This window comes from Leptosomus discolor, chromosome 24 (genome assembly GCF_034619465.1).
Source record: "Leptosomus discolor isolate bLepDis1 chromosome 24, bLepDis1.hap2, whole genome shotgun sequence".
Taxonomy (NCBI): Eukaryota; Metazoa; Chordata; class Aves; order Leptosomiformes; family Leptosomidae; genus Leptosomus; species Leptosomus discolor.
Genome location: NC_141414.1, coordinates 6,946,354 through 6,959,456, shown reverse-complemented (window position 1 = coordinate 6,959,456; position 13,103 = coordinate 6,946,354). Strand labels below are relative to the sequence as shown.

The 13,103-nt window shown below is 48.5% G+C and overlaps 1 protein-coding gene across 1 annotated transcript in view; it reads left to right on the top strand.

Annotated features, from left to right (window-relative positions):
* ELL (elongation factor for RNA polymerase II) overlaps positions 1 to 10,698 on the top strand; it is a 52,943-nt gene extending 42,245 nt beyond the window's left edge. Inside the window, exons 8-12 of the mRNA XM_086477373.1 lie at positions 2,942 to 3,437; positions 6,113 to 6,179; positions 8,194 to 8,365; positions 9,257 to 9,301; positions 10,296 to 10,698. Coding sequence (XP_086333499.1) covers positions 2,942 to 3,437; positions 6,113 to 6,179; positions 8,194 to 8,365; positions 9,257 to 9,301; positions 10,296 to 10,400 — 885 coding nt within the window. The 3' untranslated portion in view covers positions 10,401 to 10,698. The remainder of the gene's footprint in view (positions 1 to 2,941; positions 3,438 to 6,112; positions 6,180 to 8,193; positions 8,366 to 9,256; positions 9,302 to 10,295) is intronic.
* Positions 10,699 to 13,103: the final 2,405 nt, after the last annotated feature.

Here is a 13,103-nt window from a genome sequence, read left to right as displayed (position 1 = left end):
GCTGTTGGGCCTGTCTGCGCACTGTAATCACCTGCTGCTGGAGGCTGTTAGGTCAGGAGGTGGTTGGGGTTGGGTTTTTTTTTTCTATTTTATTAAGTTAGAGTCTAATTCTGGGTTTCCTCAGCATCTGTTTCTCCTCTGGATGTGGTTCAGTGACGGAGGATCTCTGACATTGTGTCTCTGGTTTAGTTTTAAGGGCTACATTTTTTTCACAGTGCCTACATCCCTCTTGGAGTTCCTGGGAGAACGAGCCCGTGTTTTACTCATTACTAATAATTGACTGGAACCAAGCAGTAATAAGTAGCTCCCAAACACGGTTAAGTTATTAAAAACCGTGACCTTTTGCAGCCTAATTGCCGTGACAGATCAGGGGCAGGTTGGCCCGCGCTTTGATTTGTTGAGATGCCAGGGCATGGAGCTGTGAGAAGCACGTTTTGACTGTTTTTTCCATGATAACAACCTGCAAAGGAGCTGCGTTTGCGTGCGTGTGAGGCAGAGTCCGGCCCCACTCTTCTCAGTATCTCTTAGCCCAGGCATTTCTTGCTCGCGTTGTGAAATGCCGGCTTCCCTTCTCCGCCGTGGGTCAGCCCAGACAAGTTGAGTATTTATTCTCCTCCTGCCAATGGAATGTGTAATGCCTACTTGTCTGGACAGACGCACTGAGGATTAGTGGCAAAGAATATTAGCAGGTAAAGAAATTATGTGCTTTCTGGCAGTGAGAGGGAGGCAGTTCTCTATTGAGAACAAGAACTTGTTTGCCAGGTAGCTAATTCCAAATCCTCTGCTGTGGGCATGTTCCTGGTGAATAAAGAATGATCCCCTTCGTTTGAGTTAGCTTGGAAAGACACGGTGCTGTTAAGAGGCTGGTCTTGTGGTTTTGTTTACCTGATTCTGGAAAAAATGTAGGTTGAAAAATCGTCTCGCTTCTGGCCGTACGTATTCTGACAGGCGCGAAGGTCCGTGGGGGATGTTTCTGGTCTCTTGAGATGACCCAGTTGAAATTTTGGGTGGTTGATGGGTTTGGATCTAGAAAAGGCTAGCGAAACAGGGGCAACCAAACATGGAATATAAATGTTTCCAGCAGTGCTTCTAACATGGCTTGTGTCAGACAGCAAACCACAGACAGCTTCTTATTGTAAGCAGTCGGGGTTTTTTGATGCTCTATAGCTGTAGTTTCCCTTTAGAGAAGGGATGCCTGCTAATGGTTGCTGTCCCAGCAGGGGACTGGGATTTGGTAGCCTGGAATGCAAAATATTTTGGGAAGGTTCAGTCGTGGAACAAAGGTGAAGAAAAACATTAGTCTGGTAATTGTCAGGAAGCGCGGCAGAGCAGGTATTGTGTGAAGGGACCACCTCGTAACCAAAGAGGTAAAGTTGGTGAAGCTGGTGTTTGTTGGCTTGAGAGAAAGGATCCCAAAAGATGGCAGTGCTTAGATCTGTCGCCTGTAGTCACAGCGAGCGGCCCCTCCTTTTGGGAGCTGGACACTGCTCTGTGCTCTGCTGGGAAGGCGGGCGGTGATGTTGCAAAGCCGGTTCGACGTGCTGTCCTTGCCCCTTGAGCTCTGCGGCAGTAGGAGCTGCTCCTCTTCAGAATTATCCTGGCAGGTGGAAAGGGTTCCTGCCCGCTCGGCAGTGTCCTTGAGACCCCTGGAGTTCGCGAAGAGAAGTAATAACTCGGAAAGGTGGGAGTTGGTGGCTGCCTGGCAAAGCAGCCGCGCGTCCAGCGGCGCTTCTGTGACGGAACAGCATTTCCATTTTGCAAACACATCGCGGTCCTGCCCGAGACACAAAGAAAACAATAAAATATCCAAAAGAAATAACCAGAACTATCGCTCCTTTTCCTCTGGGCACTAAATAATCTTCCCTCTCAGAGTCTCTGCAGCCCTGCGCAGGCACACACCGCTGCACTGATGGCTGTCCAAGGTGATTTTGGCTGGCTCAGGCTGGACGGAACCCAACGGCCCCATAGTTCTGCCTCTGCGTTGAGCTCTTCTTTCTGCTGACTGACAGATGGGCTCTTTACGGTGCAGCTTCCCCAGGGTAACACAGTCTGTGGGCAACAGCTTACTGGGAGGTATGGGCACATGGAGCTGCTCCAAGGCCCGCCTGTGACTGTGCAGGGCTGATGGGGACAGTCGGGAAGCCCCTTCTTTCTATGCTTTTTATTTAAAAAAGGAATACTGGGGCCATGGGGACCTGTGTGACGTGGCTTTTAAAACTGCTGCAAATGTCCTCTTTTGCCTGAAATTCTGAGAACTTAACAGTCGACACTTTCTCGTTCTGGGAAATGCCCCTTTTTTGAGAAGAGGAAGGAGTGGTATTGCAAGGGTAAAGTTGTTGACCACAGAGTTGGTAAAATCAGTTGGGAATGAAATGCAGAACTGGTGAATCCCTCCCTGCTCCAGAGGTCTGAGCGCGTCTTTCCTTTGCAGGGACTTTGAGGTGCTCTAAATGTCATGCCACGACCAGAAGGACGGATGTTTTTATGGTGGTTTCCATTCTCTAAGTGGCTGGGACAGGGGAGGGGTGAAGGACAGGGTTTTACTTCTCAAGGGCTAGATTTGAAGTAAGATGCAGCGAGAGCAGGCTCTGGGTCACATGGGCTGTGTATGAATAGTGCAGGAGATCGATAATTGTTGATGTGATGGTGGGTTTCTATAAGCTCTTCCACCGAGCAGTGGGCTCCAGAGCACCTGTTGGGATTGTCGGGAAGCGGCTTGGGATGGAGCAGCTTCTGTAGGACCTGGTGGTCCTGGAGCCTGTCCAGGACCAGCCCCTGAGCTGGGGACACTTGCTGGCAGCTCTTATTGATAGCAGAGCTCCTATTCTGGGGATGCTCCCTTGTTCTCTGGTATTGCACCACCACCTAGTGGTAACAACATCCACAATCCTGGCTTTAAGGTTTTGGTGGTTTTTTTTTTTTCTTCCTTTTTCCTCCCCAGAAACGATCCCAGCCTCTGGAGTTTATCGATCCCCTGGCCAACAAAAAGCCCAGGATCTCCCATTTGGCTCACAGAACTCAACCCACTTTCAATGGGAAACTGAACTCCTCCAACGGGAAGGACGCCCCTGCCCCTGCCCTGCCACCGGCTCTCCCGGAGTCGGTGAGCTCCAGCTCCAGCCTCCCGGTGCTGGAGCTGCCGAGGCCTCACGATCCCCTTTCGGATGTCAGCAATGACCTGACTCACAACGGCAGAGACTGTGAGAACCCGGAGACGGCTGACAGACTGACTCATCCTTTGTCAACAGACTGTCCCCAAACGAGCAAGCACAATTGCAGCTCGTATGTAAAAACCAAGAAAAAATCCAAAAAGCACAAAGACAAGGAAAAGGAGAGGAAGGAGAAGAAAAGTGAAGAGAAATGCAAAGAGGAGAAGCAGGACTGTGAAGTAGTAAAAAATGCTGACTTAGTTAGTGTTCCCCAGGAGCAGGTCACAGGTATGTATGGTCCGAGAGGTCCTCCTGTATGGCTTGTGCTAAGGTGATACTGGTTCGGGCTGTCTGTGATTTCTGCTCTGAATCTGTGTGAGGAAGGAGGTTGCGTGTCCACTTGCAGAGGCTGTGTGGTTAACGAAATAACATCGCTGCCCCTACCTACAAATCAACAAATGCGCTTCCTCTCAAAAGAGGATATCAGGTTTTTCCTGTTTAACCTTTCATGCTGTTTGGAACTGCCTCAGACCGTGTCATGTTTCTCCTTGTTAAATTAAAAGCCATATTAATAGATGGGGATGAAAGGCAGACATCAAGATCTGTTGGAAAAAGCAGTGCTGGTTGATTACTTACAGCTCTTCTGCTTGTGTTTGGTATTGTGATGACTGTTGTATTGATTTTTAACTCGGTAATGAAAAGTTAGTCACAAAAGCTTTTAATATTGGATACAAAAGAAATGATAGATAAGTCTTGTGATAAATGCTGTTAAGAGCAAATTAAATTTCATTTTGGATCCATCTTGTTCTCCTTTGCCCCGTTACTACTTTCTAGGTTCCTCTTCGTGCTTGGTGCGTGAAAAACATCCCATTTTGGCTCAAAAAAGGACAGTGACTTGAAATGAAAGCTGTTTGTCAAATTCCTGGAAAGGGAGATCTTCCTAGGGCCTTGGGGTTAATATGGTTCTAGCTCTCGCCTTCCCCACAGTCTTCGTAGCACCTCCAAAATGCCTTTTGGTTGGCGATCTCTAATGACAGTCCATAGTTCTGATCATTGTGTGGCACTGCAGAACCTCGTTCTTTGGATCCTTCTTCTTCTTTGATCCTACTTTTGTGTCAATCCTAGGGTTTTTTTTTTCTGGAAATGTTGTTTTTCTTCACCATGTACCTTGTCTCTTGAGTGGTAGTGGGTACACACACACACACTGTGGCTCTAGATACGCGTTTTTGTCAGTGTTTCTGAAAAATACCGAAATACCCCGAATTCTTTCTTTGTGAAGTTGCTGACCCTTTGCCACCTTTTCTGCTTTGCTCTAAAAACAGTTTAATGACTGGCTTTTTGTTAATTAGTAGGAGTTGGGTTTTGTTCCTGCTGCACCGCTGATGTATGTGAGGTAACGAATCTGAGCTGGACTTGGGAGTAATCATAAACAGGATGTGGTCAGTGGCTGCTTGGCTCTCACGCAGCCAGCTCGCATCTGAACTGGGATCTTTTCCTTCTGCACTTTACTTCATGCGGGCAGCAGGGGCCTAATCCTGCTCCTTCTGTCTGCAGCCCACGGCTGACAGCCTTCCCTAAGTCCCCCTTGGGCCAGGGGCAGCAGGGAAGCAGAGTTTCTCCTGAGAGGTTGGTTCAAGAGGCGGTGGAAGGACCTTTGGGGGCCTTTCAGCAGTCAGTAGGTGGCACTCATAAGCAAATTAAACCTTTTCTCCCTTTCTCCTCCACAATTTTCCTTACCCACGTTCTGCATCTTTCGCGCTGCCGGTCAGGTAAGGACGAAAGCAGAATTGTCTGCAAGTGCCTGCAGCAGGAATTTGAGATGCAATTGGAATTTGTTTGTAATGACACCGGCTCTCTGCCGTTCTTCCATTCTGCTCAGGAAAGCCTTTCAGTGGAAATTCAGAGAAAAATTGCTTTTTCAGAAAGATATAATTAGGTTATTGCTTTTACATGCTTATGCTTGTTACTTGGCCGTTCCGTGCTCCCTACGGTTTGTCTGGGGTAATAGTTGTAAAGCAGTAGGTGAGCGTAGGGGTGGGTGAGTCTTGAGGCTCACACGTACCGTTCCTGTGCAGCTGGGGAAGTTGCACAATCAAGGCGCTGCTTGCTCTGAGCGCCAGGCTTGGAAAGAAGAAATACACTGCTGCGAAGCCGCTGAGTGAAATCCTTTGCAGCCTTCTCCCGTTGCCTCTTATTTGGTGCCTTCTCGTGGATGCACTTGTCTTTGTGATGAGGGCTTTCAGAATAACACACAGTGGATGAGAAATTTCCCTTTTCGGACCTGTGTCCAACGGCTTTCCTCCTCCAAACTAACAGTGCAGCGTTCGGTTCGCACTGAGGCAGGGGTCTGGTCACGTTCAGAATCTCGTTCGTCCTGAGGTCTTTAATCCCTTCACTTAAACTCCTGAGCATTCTTAGCTGAGCCTGGCTTGATTCATGTTTCTTCAGCTTTGTAGAGCAGAGAGCACTTTGGTTTGTCTGCAGGGCCGGAGGGCTGTGTGAGGAAAAAGCTGCCCGCCTCACACACCTCTCTGTTGTACCCGGTAGGAGCCTGGAGTATTAATGGTGGGAATCCGAACCTGGTGGTTTAATAGTGGGAATCTTTATAGTGTAGAATCAGGAGGAAAGAATGTGCACCTTGCTCAGCTCTTTGTTCAGCTCCTCTGGACTCATAAATCTGTTCTGCACTTTAGCAGTGGCCATATCAGTGTTGTCCCACCCTGCAGGCAGCGTTTGTAAACCCATTAATGAAGGTGTTTTTTGCTGCTCGGCTCAAGGCTGAGAAGCCTTGAAGTTTCAGCCACCTTGTTGTGGATCTTTTATCTTTGTCAGTTCAAAGCGGAACAGAAATCGTTTAGAATTGGATAAAACTGTATATTGCAGATAAGTTTGTGAATTTGAAGTTTAATTGCATAGAGCTTTAAAGTTTGAGAATGTCTGTAAACAAGTTTTTATTTTTTCAGGTTTAAATGGAACATGCAATAATTCTAGCGTACCAACATCAACTTCAGAAATGCCAGATTATTTATTGTAAGTATATTTATATCAGTTGCTTCATCACTTTGGGATCATGTTTCAAGCTAAAAATCACAATGTACTGATGGTTTTTGTTGGGCTTTGCTGTTACTTGATAGAACTTTGTGGCTTTTTAAAAAAAAAAAAATAATAAAAAAAAGGAGTAAATCCAACTTTGCAGGGAGTTGCTGAGACTAAACGTGATACCAGATCTGTTCTTCACCTCCTCATGGAGTTCAAGGTTATCTTCCTACAAAATGATCGTTAAAGTACTTCAAGAAACTTTGCATACCTTGGAGGGGTTTGAAAGGATTAAACATCCCCATGTTACAGTTGGAAACTTTGTAAGGAAATTATCTGCTTTTAATGTTGTGGAAGACGGGGCAAGAAAGGATTTTGAGAGGTTAGCTAGTTCTTCCCCTGTTCAGAGCCAAGATCATCTACATAAACCCGTGAAATGTTCTTCATGGGGAGGTTGTAACCCGTGGGTTAGGATGGGAGTTGTTTCACCTCTTGACTTTTTAATCAGATCCCCTCGAGGTTAATTAAACAATATACTTGTCTGCCGAAGCACAAAAATCCCTGTGCATAAAGCCAAAAATCTGCATAAAACCAAACCTGTTGTCAACAAAGCTCTACGATAGCGAAAAAGTGTAGCTGTGGGTGATATCCCCGGTGCACGGCTCAGCCTGGGGGTTTTAGCGCCACCAGATCTGGTTTGGCTGCGCTGTGATCCCTGGGTCCACTCTTGGCTCTGCAGGAGCAGTCACCGGAGTGGACTGGAGGGGATGTGTGGGGTTCTTGCGTGGCTACAAAACGGGTTTGCTGGGCTGTAGGAACCGTACAACCCACCACGTGGAGGCGGCGTTTCTCGTACCGTTCGGAAGGTGGCGGCTGGCTGGGGTTTGGGGGTTTTTTTTCGTGCAACAGATGTGCTGATCCCTCCTATAGAGGGGAATTGCAGCTCCTCAGACCAGCTCCGAAGAAATCGTGTTAAGGTTTATGAACTCCTGTAAGGTCCCTTGTCTCACCTTTTGGTAGGATCTGACTGTTTCGATGGCCAGCTTCTTAAATTGTAAGAGCTGCCACTGCTCTGTTGATCATAGAGGTGCATGTTTCATACTGGTGAGGAGAACTTCCTTATCTCGTGGCAGTATGTCCTATGTAGTTGCCTATTTATACCAACCCCTAGCGAGGAGTCAGTTCTTGAAGGCTGGAGCACGCTTAGGTTAACAGAGTGAAGGTTCTCCCATAATTTGATACCTAAGTTAGCTTGTACGTGCTCATCCACCGAGCTGGTGCTGCTGCAGACAGAGCAAGGTGGCAAATTAGAGTCAGCACCTACAAGAAGAGGAGTTTTGCCATCAGAGAGGACTGGCTGCTGGGCTTTCTGCAAAAAAAGCCGGGTTTAATGGCTTTTTGGTGAGCTGAATAACTTTCAAAGGGCCTCAAAGGCGCATCTGTTAAACAGGAGCTCTTGTGTTCAGTTCACGTTGGGTATCTTCAGAAGGTAGTGGAAATACAGTCGGTCTATTCAACGTCAATTCTTGTCGTGCTCTTGCCACATAATCGTACTGTGAGCGTTTTGCAACGATAGCTGAATGCTTTTTGTGTTCCTTTAAAGACTCTTTAACACTGGAAGCATCGTATTCCTGCTGTTCCAAGGTCTGGCACAGATGCAGAACTCCATGTTCTGCGGGACAGCAGGAGTTAGAAAAGCTGTAGCAGTGCTATCTGAATGTCCTCCTACACCCTCAGCTGCTCCCAGGCTTTGCTGTACCTGCATATTCCACCCTGTCTGGCACAGATAGCAAATTCTGGGAGCAAACACTGGCTTGTTTTACACAGAGCTCAAGGCACTAATCCTGACGGTTACCTCTGTGCTACTGTAATGCAAATCGTAAGAGACTGTGTTTGTTTTCAGATGCAGTCACCTGGCAGGCTTATCACCCCCATTTGGGCCTTGTGGTATTTGTGCTGCGTGGACAAAGACTTAATAAACTGATGAACTAAATTATTCTCCCCGCAGAAAATACGCAGCCATTTCCTCTTCGGAGCAGCGTCAGAGTTACAAAAATGACTTCAATGCGGAATACAACGAGTACAGAGACTTGCACGCCCGGATAGAGAGGATAACTCGACGGTTTACGCAGTTAGACGCCAAGCTGAAGCAGCTTTTGCAGGGCTCTGAAGAATATAAGGTAGAAACGGCAAGAAATCTTTGGAAAAAACTAGTTCTCCAAGCGGCAGCGCTCGTCGCTCTCTCTGCGGGGCTGTTTGGGATGGGTTGGTGTCTAAAACTGCCCAGAGCCCAGAACTGGTGGATGCAGAACGTGCACACAGCTGACAGCTTTGTAGACTGTTCTTAAAACGGCTCTGTGTTCTTTCGTTTTCAAGCTGGAGCACACATCATGGTACTTGTTGACAAGGAAAGGCCTCAGTGAGACAATTGGCGTCTTTAGCCAAAAGCTGCTGGAAGCTATTAGTGTACCCCAGCCAAAAAACTCATATTTGCACATATGGTAGCGTATCGGGGCTGGAAGGGGAGTTAGGACGGGGTCATCTGTTCCTCTGGAATCTTTGATCTTCATAATGTAGCATTATTCGACTTGTCAGACTGATTTTTAAAAGAGCTTTAACTATTCATTATCTTGAGAAAGTAAGTCTCATTGAGGATTATAAACAGATTTTTACAGAGCACCTATTGTACTAAGCACAGTTTCCTCCCTCGAACGTCCTTCCCCTCTTTTTGAGAAATTCGGTGATTCCTCGCTGGATTATTTTTGTATCTCGGGGTGGGGGGAAATCAGTCTGAGCTTTGGAGGAAATGTCAATTATCCTGCCAACCCGAGTGCCTGTTACAGGTACCTGTCATGGCTGGGGAACGGGGCCTGATCCTTCCAGTGCTGCTGGTGTCAGCACCAGTATAGTCATGGAGTCAGTGATCGCGGGGGAAGTTGCGGAGGGAGTAGATTTTGGTGGGTGTTGGAGGAAGTGTGCGCCTTGAGCCGTCACTAAATGCTTGCCTGCTGCAGGAGGCTGCAGGACTCTTGGCTCTTCTGACAATAATAAGCTGTCTTTTCCTTTTTTAGACCATCCATGATCAAATTTTACAGGAATACCGGAAAATTAAAAAGGTAAGTAAGAGCGGTTGGCCGCAAAAAGGGCTTTTGGGTCGTGCCCTTAGTGTGACTGAGAGAGATGGGCACTTGTCAAGTGACAAACCCAGTCTCTGAAGGGTTCTGGCAGATCTCTGCTCAGCTTGAGCTTGTGCAAGACGTCGTCCCTGCCTGGATCAGAAAGGCTTTGGGGGCAGTTGAGGCTGCTCCTTGGATCCTGGGGAGCGCTCAGCTGTGTTAGGGCGTGCTAGCCCAAGAATTAAATATGTTAAATTAGAGGTTTTATCCCATCGAGGAACGAACAGTTTGTATGTCAGAGGCATGGGCTGAGTGATAACGGGACCCTCCAGGCCCTGGGGTCTGCTGGTTCGCGGGGTACGACCTGAGCGCGGTCCCTAGCGTGAATCGCTTGGGTGCAGCGTCCCCTGCGGGGCTCCCCACGGCGGTTTGGGGGGCGGGGGTGGGGCGGGCAGAAGGTTTCACACCTCTGCACGGACGCGGAGAGAACGGTTGTTGGCTGGAGGGATTTGTGATTCAGCTGGATGAGGTGGAAATGCCGAGGCGGGCTGGGGCATGCAGACGCCGGGGGTGGGTTTGTTTCTAAATCTCTAAATATATCCTTGAGGGATTTAGGAGCTTTTTTGAAGAGATTCCCTGTGTGTGACAAGTTCATCTTTGTTTTAAAGCTCCCAGGCTCGCACGGTTCAGTGCGAACGTGGGGGCAAAGGGCAGGTGATGCTCGCTGGAGGCGAACGTGCGCGGCCCAGCTGCTCCGAGTTAGGCTGGGCCTTGCTCAGGGTGCGCTTGTTTCCCGGTGACGAGGCTCGTGGCGCTGGGTGTTGGAAAAGGGATTTTGTTCTTTGCCTTGTTTCAGCAGAGTTAGGTCCATTTTAAATGGGTACCCGCTCCTCCAGCTAGAAGAGCTTCATTCTTTGGTCGTATATTTACGCTCTGAGGTCCGATAGTTCTCAGCAATTGCCTTCCATCACTGCATTCTCATTTTTCTTTACAGACTAACCCCAATTACAGCCAAGAGAAGAACCGCTGCGAATACCTCCACAACAAACTGGCTCACATTAAAAAACTGATAGCAGAGTATGACCAACAGCAGTTTTAGCTGGCACTAATCTGGACTGGGTAGGGCAAACAAAACAAAACAAAAAGTCACCTGGATGTTACGTTCCCTTTTATACAACTAGGTTCCTTTCAGAGACAAGCATTAACTCCTCATGGTTGAAGAATTTGGGGATTACTTACGATGCCGAATCTGTCGTGTCCGCGTCTGAGCTGGGTCGCAAGCCCAGCGCCCGGCACGGTCCTCTTGAGTTTTAGCCTCTCTGAATGTTGGAATGTAACAAATGGAGGAAAAAAAAAAAAAAAAACCACAAAAAAACACAAAAAACCACCAAAAAAAAAAAAAAACCACCAAAAAAAAAAATTCTGCTTATTTGAAGCCAGCGTTTGACACTTAAGGGAAAACTTGCCTAAAGTGAACGAAGCTCCCAAAGGTTAAGAATCAGTAGTTTTCATGGATTAAAGTTTGGCATGAAGTGTAATTACCCCTGGCCCAGGTCCACTGGGTTACAAATTGTCCTTCAAATGGTGAGGAACTGGAATGCTGCTAGGTTACCTCCTTCTCTGGCACCTGCGACTGTTCATATGCAAGCTGTCTGCTCTACATGGCACCGCGTTAAATACACCAAGTACCCAGAGCTCTCGTTGTTTGTTCCTGCTTTTGTCATCTCCGGTGTGTGCTCCCTTGAGGTGGTTGTGTCAGGAGGAGGGGATCAGCCCGGGGATCTGCACTGAGGGCCTTGTGCAGTGCAGAGGTGGATCCTTTGTGGAAAAAAAAAAAAAAAAGGAAAAAAACCACAAAACAAACAAAAAAAAACAACAAATTTTTTTTTTTTTAATCTGCTTGTGCGTTTGGAAGCAGCAGGTTTTGCAGTGGCCTCTCCAGTCTGCCTGCATTAACCTTCACGTACCAGTGCTGGGAAGATTGAGACCTGTCTGTCTTTGACTTTTATAATTTTATACCAAGGCAGCCAATTTTCTTAATTGCTAATGAGACGATGGTCTATTTTTGTATTTAAGAAAAAAGAAAAAAAGCATCTTTTTCTAAAACTGTGCCTCCCTTTTCCTTTTAGGCCAAGTGTTTCAGAACCTTTCCTGTCTTATAACTGCAGTATTACTAAAGCTTATTGGATAGTTACCCAGAGAAGTTATTTTATTACCTGTACTGACCCGTTAAGGGGTGGGGGGCGGGGGGGAGGGGGCGATGCTTTCTTCTTCTTCCGTGGTTTTTTTTTTTTTTGTGTATTTCCAAAGAAGCAGCAGCAGAAAATCATTCTCAGAACAGGCGCCCGAGCGTGAGAGAAGTAAGGTAGCGTTTTCCCATGCGGGTCACTTCCACTGTTGTGCTTTATCTAGCCAGCTTCTCGGTGCAGTCTTTCTTCTGGATTTTTTTTTTTTTTTTTTTTTTGTGTGTGGACTTGAAGGGAACATTTTTAGAGTATGGCCAGGGTGTGAGAAACACGCCAAAAAGCACAAAGGTGTCCTTTAACTCTGCTGTTTCTTTCTCTCCCCCTCTCCCCTTTTAATCCTGCCAGCCTGTGTGGTTTGACTTCTTCCCGCTTCCGTTTATCTCAAAGTAAAGGATTACTTTCCTGTGGCGTCTCCTTCCCTTGGAGGTTGCACTGAAGAGTCTTTCACCCTTTGAAGGAGCGGAATGGCAGAGTTAAGGAGGGAAACAGTTCTTACCCAAGGAGAATTTTATTTTTTTTTTTTCCTGCACCAAAAAAAAAAAAGTGGGTCCATCTGCTGTATTTAAACCAAAAAAAAAAAGAAGAAAAAAACAACCAACCAACCCCATAATTCCATTCTGGCTAGATTGGTTTTGCTGCGTTGCCCAGCCAGGGCCACCGCTTTGCTGTTGTCACTTGCAACGTTCTGAGCTTCTCCCACCCCCCCCTGCCCCGTGGCACCCGGCGCTCACCAGGACTTTGCCATCCCGTTCTTCAAACGAAAGCCCCGGGAGGGCGCTGAGCTGGCGTTAGCCCTGCCTGGGCGCCCAGCCCCGGACGGGCGCGTTCGGCTGCTGGTCTGCAACCCCCAAACCTGTTCAGAAGCGATGAAGGAGTTGGGGGGGGCGGGGGGGGGGGGGGGAGGGAAGAGACGTGATGTCCGAGGAGCGCGGTGGTCCGTAGGGTGAGCACCCCGGAGAGCCCTGCGAGGGAAGCCCCAACGAGCACCTCGGGGTGCGAGGAACGCTCTGGGCCCGGCTCTTCCTCTCCAGATAGAGATGGCTGGAGGTTGGGGAGCCGTTTCTCTTGTGGCCGTGCCTGTTGGTGTTAACGTTGCCTCCTTCCCGTGCTTCTGCTTGTCAGGGGGAGCTGGAAAACACACGAGAGTGAAAGGCGAAAGAGCTTTGGTCCGGAAAACTTGGTCCTCCTGCTCGGGGGAGGTCTGCGCACGAGTTTGTGAAGCAGGACGCGGTGGTGGCGGCCGTGGCCGAGCTCAGGCCTCGCTTGGGCTCCGATTCCAACCACCCGCTCGTAGCTGTGAAGTCGTGCGCCGAGGTGGAGCCGCGGGGATCTGGGGAAAGGGGCGTTGGGCTGCGTGGAGGAGCCGGGACGCCACGCTTTCCCAGCCACGCGGTCAGATTTGTCACTGGGAAACCCACCGGCGGTGCCAGACCCACCGAGCAGCAGCGCCAGGCGGCGGTTCCGGGCGCGGTGGCGAGGCTGAACGTCGCGGGTGTCCGTCCGTGGTGTCCGCCCGAGCGGCGGGGCTTGGTGGGACTCCCTCTCCGGCGGCGGCG